The sequence below is a fragment of the Arachis hypogaea genome, chromosome 5 (genome assembly GCF_003086295.3).
Source record: "Arachis hypogaea cultivar Tifrunner chromosome 5, arahy.Tifrunner.gnm2.J5K5, whole genome shotgun sequence".
Lineage (NCBI taxonomy): Eukaryota > Viridiplantae > Streptophyta > Magnoliopsida > Fabales > Fabaceae > Arachis > Arachis hypogaea.
In genome coordinates this window covers 12,562,299-12,588,958 of record NC_092040.1, presented here as the reverse complement: position 1 = coordinate 12,588,958, position 26,660 = coordinate 12,562,299, and the positions used below count along the sequence as shown (strand labels likewise).

General features: G+C 31.5%; 2 protein-coding genes and 1 long non-coding RNA gene across 6 annotated transcripts; 1 reads left to right on the top strand and 2 right to left on the bottom strand.

Annotated features, from left to right (window-relative positions):
• The first annotated feature begins 6,024 nt into the window (after positions 1-6,024).
• LOC112800818 (cytochrome P450 87A3-like) lies at positions 6,025-9,407 on the top strand. The gene is made up of 9 exons (XM_025843218.3): positions 6,025-6,384; positions 6,472-6,793; positions 6,899-7,048; positions 7,211-7,462; positions 7,568-7,657; positions 7,773-7,851; positions 8,167-8,273; positions 8,671-8,798; positions 8,904-9,407. Exons 1-9 carry the CDS (start codon positions 6,191-6,193, stop codon positions 9,007-9,009), a joined length of 1,428 nt encoding a protein of 475 aa, XP_025699003.1. The 5' UTR covers positions 6,025-6,190; the 3' UTR covers positions 9,010-9,407.
• A 109-nt stretch (positions 9,408-9,516) lies between these two features.
• LOC112803277 (protein HAPLESS 2) lies at positions 9,517-13,665 on the bottom strand. Its single transcript, XM_029298680.2, has 18 exons — positions 13,540-13,665; positions 13,299-13,442; positions 13,114-13,202; positions 12,988-13,027; positions 12,828-12,885; positions 12,671-12,731; positions 12,453-12,531; positions 12,221-12,355; positions 11,925-12,119; positions 11,765-11,845; positions 11,559-11,659; positions 11,276-11,393; positions 10,934-10,966; positions 10,740-10,833; positions 10,547-10,650; positions 10,311-10,423; positions 10,098-10,198; positions 9,517-9,998 (listed from the first exon to the last, which is right to left on the bottom strand). Exons 1-18 carry the CDS (start codon positions 13,663-13,665, stop codon positions 9,577-9,579), a joined length of 2,094 nt encoding a protein of 697 aa, XP_029154513.1. The 3' UTR covers positions 9,517-9,576.
• A 2,255-nt stretch (positions 13,666-15,920) lies between these two features.
• On the bottom strand, positions 15,921-18,859 carry LOC112800816 (uncharacterized). 4 transcript variants are annotated; one of them, XR_011881803.1, is made up of 6 exons: positions 18,277-18,859; positions 18,045-18,167; positions 17,309-17,361; positions 17,062-17,206; positions 16,574-16,688; positions 15,921-16,113 (listed from the first exon to the last, which is right to left on the bottom strand). It is a non-coding gene; the product is annotated as an uncharacterized lncRNA (long non-coding RNA). The 4 variants fall into 4 exon arrangements; XR_011881804.1 differs by having other exon boundaries at positions 17,142-17,206; positions 18,277-18,851; XR_003201517.3 differs by having other exon boundaries at positions 17,142-17,215; positions 18,277-18,817.
• Between the last annotated feature and the right edge of the window lie 7,801 nt (positions 18,860-26,660).

Sequence of the window (26,660 nt, the reverse complement as noted above, 5' to 3'; positions counted from 1 at the left end):
AGTCCCTCAAAACATTTCTATTACAAAAAAAAAGGCATTTTTTCTCAAGTAGTTCAAAATAGAAATAAACTTCACAAAAATAAAAAAAATTAAAAAAAATATACAAACAAGCACAGAAATTAAAATAATAAATTGAACTATACTTATTTTCATGAAGCTAGTTTTTCTTGATCTCCACAAACAATCACAAAAACTGAACCTTTATTTGTTTTCACCGTAAATTCCTGCAATTAATACACACACAAAAATTAAACTAAATTAGAAAAAAATAGATATATAAACTCAGAAGATTTCAAAAAAAAAATTCAAACAACTAAACAAACCCTAAATCACAAATGTATGTTGAAAAAATTCAAAAGAAACTAATTTGAGAAAGGAAAGACCGATTGGAGGAGGCTGCGACGGTGATGAACAAGCGTGGAGCAAGAGGCGCCGATGTTGTTGAACGAGCGCGGTGCAGGACGTGACAATGTTGAGGCGGCGATAGTGGCTGAGTGACAGTGACCAGCGATGAGAGTGAGTGAGGGTGGCAGTGACGAATGGTGGCGATGGGGGCTAACGGCGAGAGACAAAGAAAAAGGAGAAAGAAGTGAGGTTGCGATGTTGCACAAATGAAGAGGAAGGGTTCGCAAATTCGAATTTAGGATTAATTTTACCGGTAGATTTACTGTCGAAAAAATCTGCCAGTAACACATAACTTGTGACCAAAACGGCACGTTTTATTTAATTACCTTACCGTCGAATTTTTTCACCCCTAAATCCGACGGTAATAGTTGCGCCAATTTTCTTTTTTTGTTCCCTCCAATTATTTCCAGTGACTTTACCGTTGCAAAATTAAATCTGACAGTAACTTTTATCCCGCTGAATTTTTTGTCAAATTCGTCGCTAACTTCCGACGCTAAATTCGACAGTATTTAACGTTTTTTTTGTAGTGATGAATTATTCAACTATATTAGTCGTATACTAAAATTTAGCCATAAGTATAAAATATATGTTAAAATATAGATATATATTGAAAATAAATTAAACCACATATATTTATACATAAATATATTTATATCTGATTTTAATAACTAATTTTAGTGTATAAATAACATTTTTTTTCTAATCATTAGATAATAAACAGGTACAGTTCGAATAAAAATTTGTGTCTCAAAATGAAAATGAAACAAATAATTAAGAGTAGATATTGACTGAACTGATTAATGGAAATTATATTTATAATGTGATTTTTTTAAAACATATTTCCATTATAACAAAACATAATATAGAAATCTAGATTAAATTTTATGTTTATATCCTTATTGTTTTGGGAAGAAAAAGAAGGAATCTAAGTGATAGATTCTTTATTAGTATAGATATGGCAGGAGTTAAATTATTATAACCTTATATTTCGTGTTTTCAATAGGATTGTCAAACGGGTTAATTCTGTCTATTTAAGTTCGATCTATTAAGTCTGTGGGTTAAATGGGTTGACTTGTTTAAATTCGTTTTATTTGCGAGGCAAAATTTTTTGGTTCGGATCGTTTATGGTCAGTCCAATGGATTAAACGGGCTAATTCGTTTATCATTTAATTTTATTTTTTAAAAAATATTTTGACAAAAAATACCACTTTTAAGTCAAAAACCTTTAAAAATAATAATTTTTTTAGTCGATTGGTCGGATTTTCGAGTCGAATCAAAAGAAATATCAACTAAAAGTACTGCTTTTTTTTTTTAAAAATAAATGAACCACCTGTTTAATCCGTCATTTTTTTCGGATTAATCAGATTCAACCCATTTAGCCCAAAATTTAAACGGACTTAATTTTAAAGATAAAATCCGTCTATTTAAATGAATAAACAGACTAACCCAATGAATTTAGCCCATGTCGACTGCCCTTAGTTTTCAATTACTACACAAGAGGTGTAGGAACAGGATACAGTTTTTTCTAACTCATGAACTCCAGTCCTCATTATTGGTGTGGTCTACATACATTCTAGGACACACAAATGACACAATGTATCTTCATTTCTTCACATATAATATAATATAATATAATGTTACAATTCTTATTACTAGAGAGCCAATAAACTAATAACTGAGAGATGGAAGGAATAATTGAATATTTAACATATTGATCAACCAGTCAGCTTGCATCATCAAATCTCCAGTCAACTAACTAAAAAAGATGAACTTATTAGCACATATGGTGGAACATGGAGTAGGAAGAGATGGATGGATCTCTTTGAATTGGACCAGCTCCATATGGGTACCCACCATGAGATTTTGTGCCATTTTACATTCAGACACGTGGGGCCCTCCCTTAATGCCTTACTCCATCCATTAGAATTTCCAATCTTATTAGAATAATCATACATTTGCTATGCTAATCTTAATTTTTTAACACAATGGACGATATGGTGAGAGAAGAGAGAGTAAAAGAATAGTAGACTACTTCATACATATTGTATTAGTAATATGTATATGTATATAAACCTATTCATTAAACAAGTTTGATTAATTATGTACTTAAACTACTATATATATATAGGCTTCACGCACTGATATGGCATTATTATTGAGATCCGCTTCAACAGTACCTTTCCAAGTATATGCCAAAACAGTTAAGCAATCTGTGTCATTCTCATGGAATACTATATATGGATTCACCCATTTCAATTTTGAGTATTGAAAAGATAATAATCAAATTATGAAGAGGGACATGCTAACTGTGCCAGAGATAATAATAATTTGTTGGAACATCTTAGATTTAATTTGTTCTGTACGTACTTGGCTGTCTGTGATGTATATGAAAATGATGTTTTAAATTTTATCAAATGCATAAGATTTATTAGAAAAAACAGGAAATTTTGTTAGAATCTATATATATGTATGTATACGTTACACTAGGATTTTATTCCTCCCCCCCTTTTTTTTTCCTATTGAAATTACATGTATCCTCATATTATAAGAAGCAAGAAGTATAAAGAATTAATTTTTAATTAGTCAATATTAATTAAATTTTTATTATAAAATTATTTTATAACTTTCTTTGAAAATTTAGAATAAAAATAATTTTTAAAAGTTGACAGATATTAATTAAAAGAAAAATTGACTTCCTAGTTAAACTTGATAAGAAACAATATTATTCAAGTATTAAAATTAATTTTATAAAAAAAATTTAAATATAATTCTTTCTAACACTAATTTTTTATACCTAAAATTATTAATTAAAAAAACAAAATTTATCACTCCAAATCACCAATTATGGATCCAAATATTAGTACTGTCCCATGACATCCTGTATACCATCCAAGAAGCACAACCAACTTGACATTCTATGGGCTTAATTAGCCTCTTATATATAATATATAGTTATTATTAGCTCATAGAATCTGTGTGCTATAATACACATACAGTATGTAAAGGAACTGGAAACCTTGTGCCAGGTATTTGGGAGATTATTGACCAGAAAATCTGTTACATTTCATCCAATTGCTCTTTGATTTTATTTATCTAGTCTGGAATTATGCATAGGAAAAGGAACTATCCAACACCCTAATAAAACGTAATTTAAATTAAATTAATGGTATTAAAGTTAAAAGGCAAGAAGAATTTTGTGGAACATAATACACACAGTGACCTACCTATATCATGGTAATTGCTGCAAATTTTGGTCAAGTCCGTGGCTCAATGGGTTGATGGGACGGTGCTCAATTAGTCTCTCTTTTGACCTAGCTAGATTTCTAGAATCAGCATTAGAATTACTGTTAATTTTGTCTCCAAAAATGAATACAAGGGTCACGTAGTATAGTTTGTTGGATGCAATTCTAGCTACAACGAACCCTCCAATTGGAATCAAGACATACTTCAATGTATGAATGGATGGATATGGCTGCCTTGAGATTTAAGCTAAGGCATCATCATTCATGACATACATGGCGATTTATGCTGGCTTGAGGAATTGATTCACAGAATAAATTAATTAGATGTTTAAATGCAACAATAAACACCAAAAAACATATTTAATATATATAACGAAATTCAAACAAAATCTTATATGTAAATAGTGTCATAGATTAATAATTTATACAATATATATATATATATATATATATATATATATATATATATATATGTATGTATGTATGTATGTATAGTAATTTGTATCAATATTCATATACTCGATGTGGGTAAATATAGAGCTTGTTTAGAAACTATTTAGACATGAGAAAAGAATTTTATTTTTTTAAAAATAGAATTTATTTTTATTTAAGATTTAATTCTATAATTTAAAATGATTTTATTATATTAATAAAATAAAATTTAATTCTTTAGTTTGGAATAACTCTTATATGAGTTAATTTTTTTTTATAATTTTGTCAAGAACAAAATTATTTTATTAAACATTCACTTATTATTAAAATATATAAATAAAGAGAGATATTTTTGACATTTAATATATTAAATTTGTTTGGTGTGAGAATTAATTTCAAACTCAGACCCCTTTTGATCTTATTTATAAATGAAGAAAAAACAAGAATTAAAATTTTCAAAAGAATTTAAGTAATTTATTTTTATTTGTTTCAAAACAAAAAAAATAATTCTTAAATGAATTCTAATTTATAAATTTCCAAACAAACTCATTGTGTTTCCAAAATTCATTTCCTATTCAAATACCACAATTTTCATAAAAGTGTAGTATGTAGTATTAAGGTTGTGCATAGACCGAATCACACTAGGTTTAATTAGATTTAGATTCGACCTAATATTTTATCAGGTATATTTTAAAAACGTAAATTAGGTCCTAAATTAATAAAAAATAAAACGGGTTAAATCAGTTGATTTTATACATAATCAGTGTATACAATTTAAAATTTTTTATATAACTAATTAACAAAATCTTACTTTTAAATATTAAATTTAATAAATAATATAACCATTTATGCTAAAATAAATTATTTTAAAATAAAAATAACATCATATAATATAAGAATATTAATGGAATTATAAAATATAATACGTTATTATTAATTTCACGGTAAAATATATATTAGCATGCATTTTTTAAATGCACATTAATTTTTTTTATATTTAAAGAAGTTACATTTTCAAATATTGTTCGGTAATTTTGACTATGCATCATTTTTGTAAGTTTCTTCTTCTTTACCCGGTGATTTTTTTTTTCAAAAAAAAAAAAATTGCAACTGCACCATAACTCGAATTTTGTGTACACAATCCGCTGAAGCACAGAATTTAGTTAGGACCTATGATGAGATTATTATTATTATCTATGATCTATCTATCTATAGAAAGATTATTGATTGGTATTTGCTATATTAGCATGTGTGGCATGCATCAACATGAGAGAGACTGAGAATTTAGCATAGATATTGCAAGATTTTGAATGAAGTTGGTTAAGGCATTCATTAGTAGAGACACACAAGTTTAAGGACTTTTTGAAGCATTAAATGATCCTTTGGAAGATTTACTTTCAGATTCTATGAACCTCATCACTACTCTCTCATCAGCTTCAACTCTCTCATCAAATCTAGGGAATACCCACAATATCTCCTAAAAAAACTGCCACAATTCTGCCTCGTGCTTCTTCAGTTTCGTGTTATATGCACTCTTTATTTGCTGCAATCACAATCAGGATAATAGGAAACTAAAACAAATAAATAAATAAATAAGACGTGGGAGAGAGGAAGCATCAAGTAAGATTCATATCATCATATGTTTGCAAATTAATCTCTTCAATAACACACATCATATATGTTGATGCCGTTGACAAAGCAAATAAAGTGGTCTAAATATATAGACAGATATAACTCCAATTATTCTATTCTATCTCCAACTACTTGTACAGCTTTTTGAACAACCAACTTCACGAAATACTATAAGGGGAAGCCAAAATAAATACATTATTTTATTAATAATATTAGTATCACCACTATTATTATTATTGTTATTATTATCTTCTTCAACAGGCTCTGTTATGAAGTGACCTCTCCCTATATAAAAGGATCTTGTAACATGCTGATATGTATGCAAATCCAACACTATCTTCTCAACTCTCAAGCCTCTTTTTCTTCTTAGTTCTTGCTGTTACTCACTCTGAACCTGTCCACTCCTTTTTTAGTTTTCTTCTCTTCTCTTCTCTCTAGCTATATTTTTCATTCATTCTTTTCTTCTCTAAGGAAGAAAAATGTGGCCTCTGTATCTTGTAGCATTGATCATTATCTTGCCAACATTTTTGGCTTATAGATGGAAGAGTCCCACATGCAATGGAAGGCTTCCACCAGGTTCAATGGGGTTGCCACTTGTTGGTGAGACCCTTCAGTTCTTCTCTCCTAACACTTCTGATGACATTTCTCCCTTCATCAAGCACAGGATCAAAAGGTATATATAACTATTTCAGTTGTTGACCAATGAAACCTTATAAGTTAGTTACAAACAGTGACTGATTTTGAATCTTTTTTTTTTCAGGTATGGATCAATATTCAAGACTAACTTGGTGGGGAGACCAGTGGTGGTATCAACAGACCCTGATCTGAATTACTTCATATTCCAGCAAGAGGGACAAGTGTTCCAGAGTTGGTACCCTGACACATTCACAGAGATCTTTGGGAGACAGAATGTAGGATCATTACATGGATTCATGTACAAGTACCTCAAGAACATGGTGCTGAGTCTCTTTGGTCCTGAAAGCCTTAAGAAGATGCTCTCTGAGGTTGAACATGCAGCATGCACTTCCTTACAACACTGGTCATGCCAGGACACTGTTGAACTCAAAGAAGCAACAGCCACTGTATGAAATTCATTCATTCATTCATTAATACACAATCCAAATATATCATAATCTTCTTATTCTTCTTCTAAACATGGTTTGATTTGTGTTTGTATCTCCATGCAGATGATATTTGATTTAACTGCCAAAAAACTCATCAGTTATGACTCCAAGAATTCATCAGAGAATCTAAGGGAGAACTTTGTTGCATTTATACAAGGACTTATCTCCTTCCCTCTTGACCTCCCAGGAACAGCATATCATAAATGTCTTCAGGTAATTTCTTCGATCAAAAGCAATAGTTATTAGTATATAAATCATAATAAGCTCTTTTGAGTTCTTTCTTTGAATGTTGTAGCATTATTTGGCACAACTGTGCATCACAACCTAGAATGTCTTAATGAAGGAGCATGTGTTGTTTGTTTAATTTGTTCATAGGGTAGGAAAAGGGCAATGAAGATGCTGAAGAAGATGCTTGAGGAAAGAAGAGCAAAGCCAAGGAAAGAGCAGAGTGATTTCTTTGACTATGTAGTTGAAGAACTCAAGAAAGAGGGAACAATCCTCACAGAAGCCATAGCCTTGGACCTCATGTTTGTCCTCCTCTTTGCAAGCTTTGAAACCACTTCTCTCGCAATCACTTACGCCATCAAAGTCCTTTCTCACAATCCCTTGGTCCTCAAGCAACTACAAGTATGTTGTTAATTAAAAACTACTCATCATCCTTTGAACTATTTTTTTGGCTTTTGACATTCTGAGTTTCTTCATCTTGACCCTTCAAATTTTTCTGCCTTTTAGGAAGAACATGAATCCATACTCAAAAGGCGCGAAGATCCTAACTCCGGAGTCACATGGAAAGAATACAAATCAATGACATATACATTTCAGGTGAATACAGAATATTACAAGCTTTCTTGTATACTACTCTTATATACTATATTTTTTTCTTCATTATTTCCATGTGTATATAATCTCATTTTTTCAAGTCCATGATGATTTGTAGTTCATTAATGAAACTGTGAGACTTGCAAATATAGTTCCAGGAATCTTCAGAAAGGCACTAAGGGAAATTAATTTCAAAGGTATGTGATTAAGTGTATTAATTGTCTCCTTAGAACCCCTCAAAAGAAAACTCAAATGGGATAATAATTAAACTATTAAAGACAATTTTATTTGATAGTTATGAAATCAACCAATTATTGGACTAATAGGGACACTGAATGTATTTAACAATTTTATTTGATAGGGGGGGGGGGGGGGATGGACTAGCAATTAAAATAATAGGAACTAATTATTAGTTAAGAAATGATTGGTCCAGTTCACACATCACACATACACATACATGGCTTTTTATATAAGTAATGTATCTGACATGAACACCACCTCATGCAATGCAGGATATACCATACCAGCAGGCTGGGCAGTAATGGTGTGTCCCCCAGCTGTTCACTTAAGTCCAGCCAAATATCAAGATCCTCTCTCCTTCAACCCTTCCAGATGGGAGGTATGTGATCTGTCTTCTACATATTTTGTCACAGTTATGCTATTTTCATATAATATGGTACAACTTGGATGTTACAAAAAACCAGTTACCAAATCAATCACTCATACATAATACATATTAAAATAAAAAATACACATCGAAAATTTTTGGTAATTGATTTTTGACATGCATGTAGCATTTTTGTTCAACCTATATGTCCAGTTATTCTAGTCCTAAAATATTTAAAACATGGCCATACCAAATCTAATAGGAATGGAGTATGAGTTGGTCTAATAAGTATATGATGCAAAGTGAGTATAGTTATCAATTGTCATAAACAGCAAAAAGATTTACATGATTTTAGTCTTTTAGAGCTCCTTTAAGGGATCTAAGAAACTAATATATTAATGGTTTACAGGGAATAGAATTGAATGGTGCAACCAGACAATTCATGGCTTTCGGCGGCGGCATGAGATTTTGTGTTGGAACAGACTTCACTAAGGTTCAGATGGCTGTCTTTATTCATTGCTTGGTGACCAAGTACAGGTAACATCAACATGAAACTGTAACTACCATGCATATTTCTTTTGAGATTAAATTTAAATTCAGATGAAGAGTATCTTCTTAATAGTAATATGAATAATATTTCAGGTGGAACCCTATCAAAGGAGGGAATATTACTAGAACGCCTGGATTACAATTTCCAGATGGATTTCATGTTCAGATGATTAAAAGAGATCAAAGTAATCAAGAATGAGAATGTACCATCACAAATCAGAAATGAAATCTCACACATTATATATAGTAGGAAATTACATTGAACACCTTCTCAATCTTTGGTATTTTCAAAGCACACAAGGCAAGAAGACATGTTTTGGAAGCCAAAGAACTATGTGGGGTTCATAGTTTTGTTTTATTAGGTCACTTAGACATTGTAACTTTACTTAGATTTTCCTCTGCAAATGCTATAAAAGGAACAAAAATCATGTTGTATTATTCCTCATGACATGAGTTACCTTAATTATAGAGAGTGAGGGAAATGGATAAGTTTTACTTTGTGACAAGTGATGTAAATGTAGACTATAAAATATAAATCCAGCTTATAAAAGAAAGAAAAATCATCTTTCAAATGATAGTATTAAATTACGTTCAAGGTCCATCTTTCAATAACTTTCTTCTTTAATTTCTGTTCCCCATTCTATTAGAAAATATAATAGGAGACTTATGATGTCTAACTAGGAAGGGTGTTAAAAAGTTGCACTAAGCATTGCAGTGTCTAATACTGAAAATAATAACAACTTTCTTTACATAGACTCTAGTTCATCTACAACTCTTGTTTGTGTTTGTCACGATTCAGCTTCATCTCTTTGACTAATCCGATTGAAGTGTCTCGATTTCTCTTACGCTTATGATGAGCACGATTGTCAACATTATGCAACATGATATCTTTATTCTTCTTGTGTCCATGCTTGTGATTTTCTTTCTGAACATGATGCAAATGATCAAAACTACCAGACTCTCCTTCAGAATGCTTATGCCTTTGCTTATGCTTGGGCTCATAACTAGTCCTTTGCCTATGTTGGGAACCATGCTTAGGGTGCTTAGCTTCTTGTCTATGGTGGTGTCTTTTGTCATATTTGTAGTTCTGTTTATCCATGATTTGATCGTCGACAAAGGTGTCGTCGCACCAGTAATAAATAGGGTCAAATAGGCCTTCCTCATGCAAAAGCCATAATACAACAATCCCTGCAATCCAATGAACATTATTATTTACCCTTCATGAATGTGAGTACTGAAATCAATAGCTTCATTTATAGTAATATTCACATTAAATGGAAAACATACCTGCTGGAAATATTGCTAGAAATAAACCAAACATTAATATCCAACTCAAGCATACATATTGTATGTGGCACTTGAAGTCAAAGAAACCAGAGCATTTTTGCCTGTTGAATAAAAATCTCTACTTAAAAATTTATAGCAAAAATCCATATTTCAACATATAGATTCTATTGAATTATGTAAAATATGTACATTTCGAAAGAAAAATAATAATACCTGCAAGATTTTCCAGTAACAAAGTCTACAAAGCTTGTCCATAGTTTGGTCCACATGTGCTCAATAGAATCAAAGAAACCAATGTCATTCTCTGGTGGTTGAAAAGGCATTCCCTGCAGTAATTTCCTAGATTTCATGTTTTGTTCCATTTCAACTATTGAGAATATCAGAACGTATTATGTTGATTTGAGTTTGTTTCATCTCAAGGGAAAATAAAGACAAAAAAATTCTAGAACCAGAAAAGAACATACTTGGGTTCCATTATCAAGAACAGTTGCCATAGTAGTAAACTGACATTCAGCTCTATCAACTTCGCTATAATCAGAATCTTTTAGTATAGCTTCATCCAAAAAAAAAAAAAGAGTTAATGTCTTCACCATATTATACATAAAAAAAAATGTGAATTACTTAAGTATAACCTTTTGTTACCTGCACATAAATATTTTGAGGCTTGATCCGTGTTCGGGTATATTTTAAATGATCTGTTTGTAATCTCATTTGGCTTCATTATTAAAAATTGTTCCTATAATTGATTTTGAAAAAAAAAAAAAGAAGCAGCAGCATATATTAGAGTATCAATCATTTGTTGAAAATGAACACATCATATATGTTTTAAATAATACCTCCATTAAGGTGACATCCTTGGAGCAATTAAACTGCAAGATAGAGCAATATGTTAAAGCTAAATGTTGAACCCCTTGAAAAATTACTGCTATGCAAGCATATTTTATTCTAGTTTTGTAGACTTTATAAAACTTAAGCATCTGAGTTTAGGAGCATTAGCATCAATTCAATCAAGCAGAATTCCACTAACACATCCAAGTCATAATAAAGAAAAATGATCAAATGATCATTCCATGTTCCAAGTAAAGAGAGGAAAGGATAACAAAATTAGATGCCAGAAAGCTTAACATAGACCTTAACAAGGTGAGAAACTATAATGGAAATGTAGAACAACAAAGTACCGTCAAACTATATGATGCTTCCACATCACCAGTATTCTTAGTAGTGATTGTAGCAACTCCAAATTGAGTTAAAGCTTCAAATGTAGGGATACTAACACTGAGAATCTTTCCAGGGCTCCTATAAAAAAGTGAAATATATCAAACAAATTTTAAAAAGTTATACATAAAATTGGGCTAAAGTGCTTAAAAAATAAGTTAAAGCATAATCATCATGACTATACTAACCATGAAGCAACCACCACTCTTTTGATAATTATTCTATGTACCTACTAAATAATCTTACCTTTGATAAACGTACTCTACATCATTGGCACTTAATTCTATCACAAGGTTTGTATTAAGAACCTCTGTAATACCTATGGAGAAAGAATAACCCCCTGCATTCTGCAAAGAAGAAAATAAGTTAGAAATAATATATACTGGAATATATTAACTTATCAATTTATAAATATAAATTAAATAAAAAATATACAACTATTGCAACATAACTGGATGCTGATTTATCCTTTCAAATTGTCCTTCCAAACCATAGAGTGGCGTCTGGTTCCTACTTAGGCGGTTCAAATCAGCCTGATAATAATAATACTAAAATCTCTCAGATTTTCAATAACTATTAAGAAAATTGTACTTTAATGTTGAAGTTACTGACCTCCCAATAATTCCAGAGTTGATTGTGCAAACAACTCCAATAGGGTGAAGAGCAAAAGTTTGGTTGTTGATTAAAAGCTTCATAACTAACACCAATTTTGTTACATTCAAAACCATCTAAAGTAAATCTAACTCTTTCAAGTAGCATCCACATTGATATATTTCTTCCCAATTCCTGTGGCTGACCAGGGCCACCCTGGGATAAGAAAATTCTAAAATTTCAATTTTATTTTTGCCTATAATATGTCAAAATAATAATTGTTAACAGGCTTATACTAGTCAACATTAAAAGCATACCCGTCTTGGTACAACAAGATAGAAATTCTCAAAAGATGGTATACTTGTATACCCAACAAAATCTCCAATAAGATTAACCCTCAAAAATTTATCTTGAGATGTCACTGTTTTGTTTTCAGGACCCACAATCACTTCCTGCCAGGCAAATATGGATAAGAAAAATTCTATTAGATACACGTAAAAACAGATTAAATAATCAATTAACAAAAATCCAGTATGATGATGTACATACCGAAACTTTGTTCCCACTCTTGACCTGTATTCGAATACTAAATTCCAAGGTTTGCCGTCCAATACCAAATACATGAAACCTGATATGATTTGAAAAACAAATACATACAATACAAGTAGGTTACTTCCATTTAAGATCATCCTATTCCTGTTAGTGAGAATCAGCATAATGGGAATCTGAATTTGAATCGATATAAGATAGGAAGAATGAAAGCTTACCACTCACCTGGAAAGCGCACACAATGGGCCGTGTTAGCCTTTCCTTTTGTCAATTTATCAACTGATGGCCAGTTAAACAATTCATTATAACACTAATTCTAGTTCTAATCCTTTCTATATAACTTACTAATAGCAAATTAATAATTTAAGCACTTACAGAAGTTTCCACATGATGAAGGCATCCGTCGTTGTGGTCCACATGGACAACATATTGGCTAAAGCATAAATATCTCAAACTGTTTAGCGATTATCTGCCATCATCGTATAAAGACATCTTTACGTAAATAATCAAATATAAAATACATAAATAGCAGCACCTGAGTTTTTTCAATTATATGACCTTCTTCATCCCGCAATCTGAAACAACACATCCTACAAACTCTCATCAATGAATTCAATCCACCAATATGCATTTCTAATAACAGAATTATTACAAGGCTTGCCTTTCGCATATCTTAACAACATTTGAACTAGCATCTGGCTCACACTTTCGTGTCCTAATATAGTACTCTTCAGGTTTATAAGGAACATCCTACAAAGTAATTAAAGAGCCATGCATCCAAACTCAAATTAATTCAAGTTATATGTGTCCATTGCAAGAGAGAGAAGTTGTGATAGTGGTATGTACCCGTATGTATGATAACTGATACAATGCAAAAGCAGCAGATTTATTCACAGTTATGATAGGTGGAATCCGCAGCGTTTGCATCTTGGTGGTTGAGTTTTCCTCCACCTCCACTAACTCTGCAACAATGGATGCCTCTCCTCCACTCTGCACCACCATTGCATTGTATAGATATATATGTACTCAACATTTGAAACAAGAATAAAATAAAATAAATATTTGTTTAGAGAGCCATTGTTATTACTGAGCCACTCGGAACAGCCATGTTGACCACGATTTTTGTGGTGCAATTAAGGTTGTCGTCAGAGTTGGAGTTTTTTTCGCATTTTTCCAGTTTTGACTTGGAAATGATTTGGACTGCAGCGGCCATGTGAAGGCTAAGAAAGGAAGAAACAAAGAAAAAGATGATGATTATGGTGCGCAGTAGTATCATTATTCTTTAGTGTATTCTTGAGCAACCATGGATGCTTCCAATAATATTAACAAGTTCTGCAAGACGGTAGCATTTTATATTATTATTACTAAAGAAAGATAACTGTTCCAATGTAAATTTTTTAAGTGACTAAAACTGTTCGGCCAAAAAAAATACCTAACATAAAAAATTTTCATAATTTTCATTTTGATGATTCATGGGTTTGATTAGTTTGTGAAAATATTTTTTATTTTTAGTTTTAGAAAATAATTTTCAATTTTTTACCTTTGTAAAAGGAAGATTTATTTTTAAGTATGGAAAATAAAAAAAATTATGTTTGATTGGTTCATTTTTAAAATATATTTTTAATATTTTTAAAATTACAAAATTATATTTTTATTAAATGTATGATTTTAATTATTTAATTTTTTATTAAATTAACAATTAATTTTTATATGGCATCAATTGAAATAAATTATTATTTTATTATGTTATTTTAGAAAAATTTGGTATCACTTGTATATAAAGAGAATTAGTTTTATATTTTTTACGATACTATATAGCAATAAAAAATATCAATTGAAATAAAAAAATCACAACCAAAATTAGTTTTACACCAAAGGATCTATTAATTAATATTAAAATTTATTGATGTAAACATATTTTTTAACAAATAATTTATGAATAAAATAATAAATAAATAAATATTAAAGTTAAAAAATGTTAAAACAAATGCCAACTTTCTTGTTAATATTTTTAAATTTTTATGTATTTTTTAATTTTTATTATCGAATATTTTTATAATCGATTGTTCATTTAAAAAATTATTTTCGTAACAAAATTATTTCTTTAAATAACATGATTTTGTCCTCTGAAAGAATGAAAGTAAAAAATTAAGGAATTCAACCAATACATGTTAAAAGAGTATTAATCAGTATTATATAAAATTTAAAAATTTAATAAAGACATATTTAATTTTAATTAGAAATTCATTTTTTTAAGTACTTTGTCTATACAGGCCAAATATATAAAAATTAAGTCTAAAATAAAAAATCAAAATAATTAATTTAAATTAAAAAATAAAAAAATTATATTTTCAAAAAATATATGTATAAATTAAAGATAGATAAAAGATACGCATGTGACAATACATATATATATATATATATATATATATATATATATATATATATATATATATATATATATATATATATATATATATATATATATATAAAGGAGTAGGAGTTTAGAAGAGGACAAAAAAAAATATGAAAAAATACAGAGAATTAAGTGTCTAACAAATTAAAAATCAAACAATTCAATTAATTATAATTATTTTAAATTATTTTATTAAATTATAATTTGAATAATTCACATTAATTGCTGGTTTTGCAAAATTAAGATTGGTGTAATAACACAAGCCATTAACAACGTCAATCACACTCTTGTTTATTCACATTCTCTTTGCAGTGCTTGTTTTCACTCATTTATTGCGCCAATATTCTTCATCCAATCATCCAACCTGTCTCCCTCCTCCATCTTTTGCTGTACGTGCTGCCATTAGCGGTGCCGTTTGCATGAGCATAGTGTAAGTGTTCTTCATTTTTTTTAAATATTTTTATTAAAAATATTTTTAAAATATTTAATCAATTATATTTTTATGCCTTATACCTAAATCAATAATCCCTTTAATTTTGTTTTTCTTTCCACCATTCTCTAACTTTTGTTTTCCTTTCTACCCTTCTTAATTACTTTTCCTAAAATTTGGAATTTTCCGAATGTGCTCAACATTTCAATATTTAAGAGATAAACGGTAAAGTATATGTGTAGATGGCTAATAAAGAGAGTACGTCTTTTATTTCCATGTACTCGGAATAATGCTATTTTCTTTTTTTTTTTAATTTTAGAATCATAAATTTGTTAGGTAATTAGACTAAACCATGATTTTTGGCCTGTTAGCCACGAATTTGTGAACTGGAAACCTTTAAATAGCCATGGTTTTAACATCATTATCACACTTTAAACTATGGCTAAATAAAAATAAACTAAATAAAAAGCGTAATTCTACGATCCGTGGCTAATATTAGCAAGCCAGGTTTTTTTTGTCACATTTTTTTTGTGGTTAATGTTGGTGGGTTATTTAATTATGTTATTTTTTCTGGCTAATCATGAAAGATAAATTTAAAAAATAAAATATAATAAAATGTTACTTAACACAAAATTATATCATACAAAATTAAAAATTATTATCATCCATATAAGTAATATTCTTAATAATAAAAATATGAAAGTTAAGTAATAGTGTTGAAAAGCAAATATCCTGAATTAAATGAATTTAAACTGTTACAAAATCAAGTATCAAAATACATCATTATTAGCTCTCTAACATCTTCACTGGAGTACCTGCAATAACATTCAAATAAGGTTATGTTATCTCTTAAGTCATAGAAAAACAATGACCAGGTTATTATTTAAAAATAATAGTTTAATGTAGTTAAAAGAGATAGGAATGCATAGCCACTAAGACTGAGTTTTCATTTTCACAACATAAAACATCTTATTGAACTCATCATCAATCAATATATATATTGCTAGACTTTACAACTTTCGATTCAATTGCTTCATGTAAGTAAGCAAGCTTGCCAAGAATGAAGGTAAAATAGAGAGTGATATCAGTGAAACTTTCTCATATTAAAACTTAACCATAGTATTATTTAACAAGAAAAAAAGAATACTATTAGTAATATAGGATAACATATCAGATTACAATCAAATCCATTCAGAGGCAAAGAACTTAAGATAAAAATAGAAATGTGTTGGCAATTACCAAGGCCAATGTTTTAAAGTAGAAAGCTGAACTTACCAAATAACTGTGAGTACAACTTTCATGGATCTCCTAGGTAAGTGTCCCTTGTTCCATGGCAACATGCATGCACTACTCTAGATTACCATTATTCACATATTCATCCACTAGCAGCCTGAATATTGAAACAAACACTAAAGCAAAAATGCTATTGATAATACAAAGAAAGAGATACTATGTATTTTGGAGTTGTGAGAGCACATATAATAACTTAAAATGATTTATTGCTTTGCTAAAAAGAAGTACCATTTAACCCCCTCTATGCAATACGCACAAGATGTTTATGTCTAACATGACGTATAGCCTCCACTTCAATTGTAAATTCTTTCTCTCCTTATCTTCTATTAAATAATTTCATATTTCAATCACACAACAACAATTTAATAACAAGATTGAAAGAATCATCGTCGAACGAACAATGTCAACTACTGTCTAGTGCTATAATGAGAGAAAGGTTGAAAGAAGCAAATCAAATAAAGTATCCTTACAAATTTTTAAGAAGTTTCTTTGCTGCCAACTCACTTCTATTGATCAATTTGCCCTATAAATAACATAGAATGCTTCTTACCATTGCTGGAGCTTCCTTCTTCTCCATATATCGAACTAAATCCTCTCTCATGGAGATAGCTTGAACTACATTAACTAATATTATCATGATCACAAAATAACACTCATGTAAAAAGAAATATCCACAAAGATTAGACTCTTAAAAGAGTTGAGTATATGGAAAATTACTTGTTTGAGAAATGGATGCTACCATAGTGATATGAATGGTGGAACTTCTTCTTCTGAAGTGGTTCAGAATATACAGAGCTAAATAAGTAAGAAACACAAGAAATGCCATGGAATGTAAACAATAACTCTTGTTTGCTACCTTGCTATGGCTATGGGCATTACCAAAATAATGTTGATTTCAGGAATTTCAGCATAAAAAAGAGAACTAAGGTTAATTAGGAATATTATTAACCACATTAGTACATACTACTGAGTAGATAATTATATTTATGCATTTAAAGTATACTTTATATCAGTAGTTCATTCTCTATACCACCAAAAAGATAATAAAGTAAATTTTATTTGACCTCAGCAATTATTAGGCCCAACAACTTCTCTCAGAAAATTAGATATTGGCAAGGTTTGATTGAACAACCTAATATGTCTATGTTTCTATTAACAAAACTCTTCCAAACAAACCATCAAGCAATTGATGTGCATCCAATAGAAAAAAAGTTGGTGAACTAATAATGCAGAACTCAAGAAAAAGATCAACAACAAAGGTTCATAGAAATGTGCACTACAACTAATAACGTCTGAACATTGAAGCCTATAATTCACCTAGTTCAAGCACTAATTTGAAATTTCTCAAAAATAAAGACACGAGCCCACAACTATAAAATTAACCAGGAAGAAACAACATGTCAAACAATATGGCGACTGATAAAAAAAAGGGCAAGAAATTAGCAAACCATACCCAAGGAACCATAAGAAGCCAGAGAATCAAATCTGCTAAAGGATAGAGGAAGCAGTGCCGCTAGAAAATACGAGACATGTCGGGAAAGCACTTTCACAAACAACCACAAATGAAGCATCTCAGCTTGCGATTCCCAAATTAAAAAAATTAAAAAAAATAAGCAACAGCCAATTCAAATTCAAAACAAAATCAAAAGCAAATCAAGGGAGCAGAGGTGAGCAGTGATCCATACTCAAGGGAGAAGATGACGCCAGGCAGGGGAGCACGCAGCGGAGACAGAGTTAGGGAAACAACATGCCGCTGGATGGGCGAGCAGTGAGAGAGAGGTGAGAGGAGATGAGGAGAAAGGGTTCTGGTTCTGAGTTTTGGCTTGGTTAGGGTTTGATTTATCCGTTTTTGTGATAGTGTCACTATCACTCCTATTTTTTTTCTTTTGTCTTTTTTTATAGTTTTACTCTTCCGGCAACAAATTTAGCGATTTAACTCCTCAGAGCATTCATGTCATTATTGTAGAGAAATGGTTCTAGATCCCATGTCCCCATTGGCAATCGAGAGATAGAACGATCGTGGACTCAACGAAGATCATGGACAAAGACTTGTAGCATGGATGATGAAAGAAGCGCGGGGATTCTTGAAATTGACTCTGGAAAACCACACAAAAATTCGAATCGCCGAAATCTCTTTGACTCGTCGAGTCAGCCATTGGTTTCAGATCATGACAGACAGAGAGCTTCACCACCACAAGAGACACTCAACATCTCATCAATCAGGTCATAGACTCATACTCCATATTCCTGTGAAGTTGAGGAGAGTCCGGTGTGTGATGCTGTCAATTGTCTTTTATTGATTATCTATATATTTGTAGAATTTTTTAGAATTTTGATGATCTTATTTTATAAAAATAAATATCTAAATATTATAATAAAAAATTTTAGAAAATAAATAAATAAATTAAGTGATTAAAAATTTTTAAAAAATAATATTTAAAAATATCTATAATATTCAAAAATTAGAATTATATAGAAATTGTGGCTTTTTTTTTTGGAAAAAATTTTGGTGTAGTGTAATGAAATAGACATATGCAATAAATTTTCACTGTTATAGTATCAGTCCAAAACGTAATTTCTATTTTACCCATTTTATTTGTATTTTAATTTTTTTATTCAAGAAATTAAACAAACACAGCTTGTTTTACTTTTTTGCCGTTTTTCAAAATATTTTTGTTTCGTTTTGGCCCAAACGCAGCCTGCGTTTATTAAGGGCACAATATTCTTTTTTTTTTGAATCATCAAAACACATAGTGCGTTTTACTTTATGTGTCAATTTTTTTTATTTTTCAGCCCACAACATGGGTTGCGTTTTTAAAGCGTCCAATTTTTTTTTCACAGGTCCAGTGGACAACACACCATATACCCATATTCATGATTATCACTATTATTTTGTTCATTACTAAATTAATTTATGAGGAATTATAATGGACCAACTTGTGAAACCTATAAATAGGCCATCATGAAAGTTATTATAAATAACTAACAAATATATAAGATTTTACTATCATTTGTACTCTCTCCTTAACCCATCAATAATATAACTATCAAATGTCTCAAACCATTAATCCAAATCACTTCTTTATTAAAACTATCATTAGTATTCTTACTACACAATTCAAGTCTATCATATACTAAATGATGAGCAGATATTTTATACGCTTTTTGGTATTATTTTCATATAGTTTTTAGTATGTTTTGTTTAAGTTTTATTATGTTTTTATAGGTTTTAGTGCAAAATTCACATTTTTGAATTCTACTTTGAGTTTGTGTGTTTTATGGTGATTTCAGGTATTTTCTGGCTGAAATTGAGGAGCTTGAGCAGAAGTCTGATTCAGAAGCAGAGAAAGGACTGCAAACGTTGTTAGGATCTGACCTCTGTGCACTCGAAGGCGATTTTCTGGAGTTACAGAAGTCCAAATAGCGCGCTCTCAACGGCTATAGAAATCTAACATTCAGGACTTTTCAGAAATATATAATAGTCCAAACATTGTTTTGGAAATGAAGGCCCAAAACTGGCGTTCAACGCCAGCCACCAGCCCCATTACTGGCGTCCAACACCCACAGAGGAGCAACTAGAGTTCAACGCCCAAAAGGGGGTCCCTAGCCAACATTCGACGCCCCTAAAGGACACTAGCACGTGGGAGACACCCTAGCTCAGCCCAAACACTCACCAAGTGGGCTCTAGAAGTGAATTTTCGTACTATCAACTTAGTTTATCTTATTTCTGTAATCTTTAGTTATTAGATTAGTATATATAGGAGAAGATCAACCATGTTTAGGATCTTCTTCCTTCCCAATTATTTTTGAACACTACTATGTACAATATGAGTCACTAACCTCCTAAGGTTAAGGTTATGAGCTCTGCCGAGTTTCATAGATCAATAATATTACTGTTTTCATTCAATATGTCTGATTCTATTCTCTTATGCAACCTCGTTCTTCATCTTATGAATTGAAGGTTACCCGTGATAATCATCCTTGTTCTACTTGGGTTCCATGCGATGCCTGACCCGGATAGCGTTGAACTAAAGCTAGAGATTACATTGCGGATTCCTATAGAGCATCTGAGAAACTTTGGATATGTGACATATAATCCCGTTGACTATGGGTGCATGAAGTCTCTGTGGCGTTAAAGCTAGAGTCAGAGAAGCAGCACTTTCTGATCCGGAAGATCTGCCTTGTCTGTGGCACCTTGAGTAGGATCGTGAAGGGGGAGTGGACTGCTTAGAGCTTCATCTTCTGCTACAGTGAGACACCTAGAGGTGGCTTGATGAAAGGACATGAGTCATCTCAACGTGGTGGATTGCTGCAGTAGAGGAGGTTAACTTGATGAGAGGACATGAGTTAATCACTTACGGCTGCCATTGAAGGAATCAGAAGGCTATTGAAGAAGACAGTAAGAAAAGTTAATTCGGAAAGACAAAGCATCTCCGAAGCCTCAACCATTCTATACCATTGAATTCCTATATATCCAGTAACTTTTATTTATTTATTTTGTTTTATGCTTTTTTCGTGACAACTCATAATTTTTTATCCGCCTAATTAAGATCTGCAAGGTGTCCACTGCTTGCTCAAAACAATAATTCTCGTGGGATCGACCCTGACTCACCTCAGGTATTACTTGGACGACCCGGTATACTTGCCGGTCTATCTATGCGAAATATGCGGAGCCAGTTTCGTGTACCACTAAACTAACTTCAAATTATTTCATAAAATTAACAGTGGCATCAGAGCTACATTTGATCATCTATTGGGCATAAAATCTTTCTTTCTAACTTATCAACTATTCATATCCCCCACATTATAACCCACTCAAATAAATTTCTCCATAACCATGACTATTTCAACTATAAATATTTTTGTGCCCATATTGTTAGAAGACATTTATGAGGACTGAAAATCTCAAATGAAAACCTTTTTACAAGTACAAGACTTGTAGGATGCTATGCACGAAGGATTTATCATGCCAGAGAGTTAAGTAACATTTTCACTGCAGAAAACAAGAAATTGAAAAAAGAGCAACAAAGAAATTATATTGCTCTATACTTTCTCTAACAAGTTGTAACGAAGACAATCTTCTCAAGGATAAGAGGAATATCATCAGCTAAGGAAGTGTGAAAAAATTTCAAGTAAGAGTTCAGAGGCGACACAAAGGTACGTATAATCCTCTTCCAATCTCTAAGAAAGCAATATGCAAATATAAAAATGAAATATTTTGAGAAAATAAAAAGTTACTATAAAATATTAATGAGCTTAGTAACTGAAATGAAATGTTATAGGAAAGACTTGTCCGATAAAAAGATAATGAAAAAAATACTTATTAGTTTGCCTTCCAATTTTGATCCTAAAGTGTCAACAATTGAAGATAATAAGCTCATTACATGCTTTTGAACAAAGACTAGCAAGTCGAGATGATGGGGATTCAATAAAAAAAAATGCATTTCAGTATAAGCTCAATATAAAATCTCAAAATCTAAATAAAAGAGGAGAAAAAAGACAAGAAAATTCTAGAAGTTCAAACACTTCTAGAAAAATAGAAAATAAAATTGAAGATAAAAAATAATATTCTCCATGTGGCATATGCAAAAAGACCAACCACCTAAAAAAAGATTGTTGGTATCGTGAAAACCACAGTGCCGCAATTGTAAAAGGTTTGGGCCTATGGAAAAATATTGTAGGATGAAGATCAATCATCACGCAATCTTCTTTGAAGAAAAGGAGAGAGAAGAGTGCCTCTTCTATGCATTATCACAAGAAGAGTACAAGAAGAAAGATGACATATGGTATCTCGATAATAGTTGCAATAATCACATGACAGGTGATCAAAGCCTATTTAGTGGCATCAATAAATATGTTCGATCTGGCATCAGACTTGGAGATGGAATGATCGTGTAGGCAAATGGCAAAGGTACAATTACCGTCCATACCAAGATAGGAACTAAAAATATTCATGATGTTCTGTTAGTTCCTAAACTAGCACAGAATCTACTTAATATTGGCCAAATGATGGAAAAATGCTATGTATTAAACTTTGAAGAAGATTCATGCACCATATGTAAAAGAAAAACTAAAAAACTTCTAGTAATTGTCAAAATGAAAAACATGAGCTTTCCACTAAAATGGAGTTATATCATAGAAACTGCATTAAAGGCACAAGAAAATAATTCATGGCTATGACATTAAAGATCTGACCATTTTCACTTTCATGGATTAAAGTTACTACATCAAAAGCAACTAATGAGAGATCTACCAAGCAACACAAGGATTAATCAACCTTGTGAAGGATGCTTGTTTGGCAAGCAACATCATCAACCATTTTCTTCTAGAAAAGCTTGACGAGCCAAGAAGATGCTTAAATTAGTTCACACTGACATTTGTGGTCCGATGAAGACTCCATCACTCAATAACAACAAGTATTTCATTCTCTTCATCGATGATTATATTAGAATGACATGGGATTTTTTTTATGTGAAAGATTCGACATTTTTGGAATCTTCAAGAAGTTCAAGCAACATGTGGAGAAGCAAAGTGGTCGTAGCATCAAGGTACTTCATAGCGACAAAGGAACTGAGTACACTTCCAAAGAATTTAATAAATTCTGCGAAGAAGAGGGTATTGAACGTCAACTCATAGAGGGATATGCTTCTAAGCAAAATGGAGCATCTGAGAGAAAAAATAGAACTATGATGGAGATGGCACGCTCGATCCTCAAGGAGAAAAATCTACCAAATATTTTTTGGGTAAAAGCTGTTTACACAGTAGTATACCTACTAAATCGTTGTCCCACTAAGGTAGTAGAAAATAAAACTCCAATCGAAGCATGGAGTGGATGAAAACCTTCCACAAAGCATCTAAAAGTCTTTGGATGATATGCTATGTCCACATTCCCACACAAAAATGAGAAGACAGAGAAAGGAATCTTCTTTCGGTATAGTACACAATAAAAAAAGATACCGTGTGTATAACTTACAAACAAAGAAACTCATCATCAGCAGAGATGTGGAGTTTGACTGAAATGCTTCATGGAACTAGAAAGATGAAAAAAATCGAGAAAGGAAGCAGTGAAGTATCACATCAACTACCTACAAGACTAGAAGAACAAGAACGTGAGGAAGTAAGCACAATTACTGCAACAGTAAAAGCAACCACTGATTTTTTTTTCCAAGAAGAGCTAAGCCTCTACAAGACGTATGTAAAACATGCAATTTTACCAAGATCAAGCCTACAAAATTTGAAGAAGCAGAAAAGCAAGAAGAATGGAAAAATACCATGGAAAAAGAAATCAAGATGATTGAGAAGAACAACACATGAAAACTGGTAGATCATCCTTTAAATAAAGATGTTATTGGAGTCAAATGGATATATAAGACTAAGCACAATCCCGATAGATCTATTCAAAAGTATAAGGCAAGGCTCATAGCTAAAGGATATGTACAAATTCTTTGGATAGATTACACAGAGACATTTATACTTGTAGCTCGCCTAGATATAATAAGGACACTCATTGCACTAGCCGCACAAAAGCAATGGAAGATCTATCAACTGGACAAAAAATCTGCCTTTTTAAATGGATAACTGGTGGAAGAAGTATACATTGATCAACCACAATGGTTCGTTGTAGAAAGACATGAAGATAAGGTGTTTAGACTAACGAAAGCGCTATGAACTCAAGCAAGCTCCGTGAGTATGGTACAGTAAAATTAACTAATATTTCACTGATCATGAATTCAGGAGGAGTAAAAGTGAGCCTACACTCTATATCAAGACACAAAGTAATTCAAACACTCTCATAATTTTCTTGTACGTGGATGATCTTATCTACATAGAAAACAATGAGACCATGATTAGAGAATTCAAAGCAAAATGAAGAAGACATTTGAGATGACTGACTTAGGATTGATGCACTATTTTCTTGGTATTGAGGTAAACCAAAATGAAGATGAAATTTTCATCTCGCAAAAGAAATATACTTAAAATTTTCTACAAAGGTTCAAGATAAATAATTGCAAAGTAGTATCTACTCCTCTAGTCCATAATGAAAAATTACAAAAAGATGGATCTGGAGAGGCGGATGCTTCACAATACAGAAGCCTTATTAGAAGCCTCCTTTATTTAACTACCACAAGACCCGACATCATGTATGTAACAAGTCTATTATCAAGATTCATGCAAAATCCAAGATAGAAGCACTATGAAGCTGCAAGAAGGATCTTAAGATATCTACAAGGTACAAAGAATTATGGCATTCACTACAAATGTACTGAAGATCCAAAACTACTTAGATATGTCGATAGTAATTGGGCAGGATCAATTGACGACATGAAAGGCACTTCTGGATATGCATTTACACTAGGATTAGGAGTATTATCTTGGGCATAAAAAAAAAAGAAACTGTGGCTCAATCATCTGCTGAAGTTGAGTATGTTGCAGTTGCAAATGCTACTAATCAAGCAATATGGCTAAGAAAAATTTTCGAAAACATAGGAGAGCAGCAAGAAGAACTAACAACTATGTTGTGAGACAGCAAGTCAGCAATAGCAATGACAAACAATCCAATTCTTCATAGTAAGACCAAGCATATAGCTATCAAGTATCATTTTATAAGAGAAGCCATATTGGAGAAAAAAGATAAAGATCGAGTATTGCAACACAGATGAGCAACTGACTGACATCTTCACCAAGGCACTACTAAGATCAAAGTTCGAACTATTTCGAAAGATGCTTGGAGTTACACAAATGTGTATTAAGGAGGAGTATTGATTATGCTACACATTTGTGAAATTTTCTAGAATTCTCATTATCTTGTTTCATAAAATTAAATATCTAGATATTATAATGGAGAACTCTAAAAAATAAGTAAATAAATCAAATAATTAGAAAGATATAGGAAGATAATATCTCGAAATATTTATAATATCAAGAACTAGAATAATTATCTAGAAATTGTAATGAACCAATTTATGAAACTTATAAATAGGCCATCATAAAACTCATTGTACACAACTAGAAAATTACTTAATATAGACAGATTTACAGATAGATTTAATCTTTATTACAGATGAATTTTTGGTTATCGACGAAATTACCGATGAATTTTGTGCATATTTTGTGCACCACTACATTATTACCAATCTGAGTTGGAGCCGAGGGAAAAGATATAAGGTTTACATTCACAGACAACATATGTTGTAAGGTACACAATAATTTTCGGTTTTGCACCATTGTGAAGTAGCATATCCAGTACCATCTATTACATCCTATGAGGATCAACACAAATTAAGTCACTTCCATCACTTACCATAACTCATACCCTAAGGCAAGAATAAACTATTAATTAATTATCAATTCGAACAGAATAGAAAAAGTGATGAACATATAGCCCTATGGTTAAGGGTAAATAATATAAGGTTAGATGGTTTATAACCGAAAGATAATGAAGTGAATAAAGCCGTACATGGAGTGTAGGTGAGAGGTTGTACGTAATGGCTGCTTACCTGCTTCTTTCAATTGATAAATGTAGAATTTAAGCTGAATGGTTGTGTGCCACAATTCAATTGTATAAAATATTAGTCAATAAAGCCCTCAGAAGGATATTTAAAAGCTAAATAAAAGAAAAAAGACCTATATTATCATTCCATGACAGAGAAACTTACCCACTAGTTCCCGGCAAACATGAAGATATCTGAAAAGGTTTCTAATTCGAATATGTAACTTCCCTGGAACAACATTTTTAATTAGAGTTCATTTAGCATGAGAAGACATTAAAAATTTCAAAACAATTTAATACTAAGTGAACTATAGTATACAAAACAAAATGGAACACAACAGAAAGGGACATGACTAGAGCTAGGGATAATGAAATCAGAACAGAATCACAATGGAAGGGGTTAGGGATATAGACGAGAAGGAGGCGGAGGCCTACCTGAACTAACGGCGACGAGAAGAGATGATGACAAACTTCCCACAAAGAGAGAAAAAGCAGCTACAGAGCAGCGGCAGAAGGAGCTCGTAAGACAAGAGCACGGCGGAGAGAGCTCGTGCGATGATGGCAACAAAGGAAGCAAAC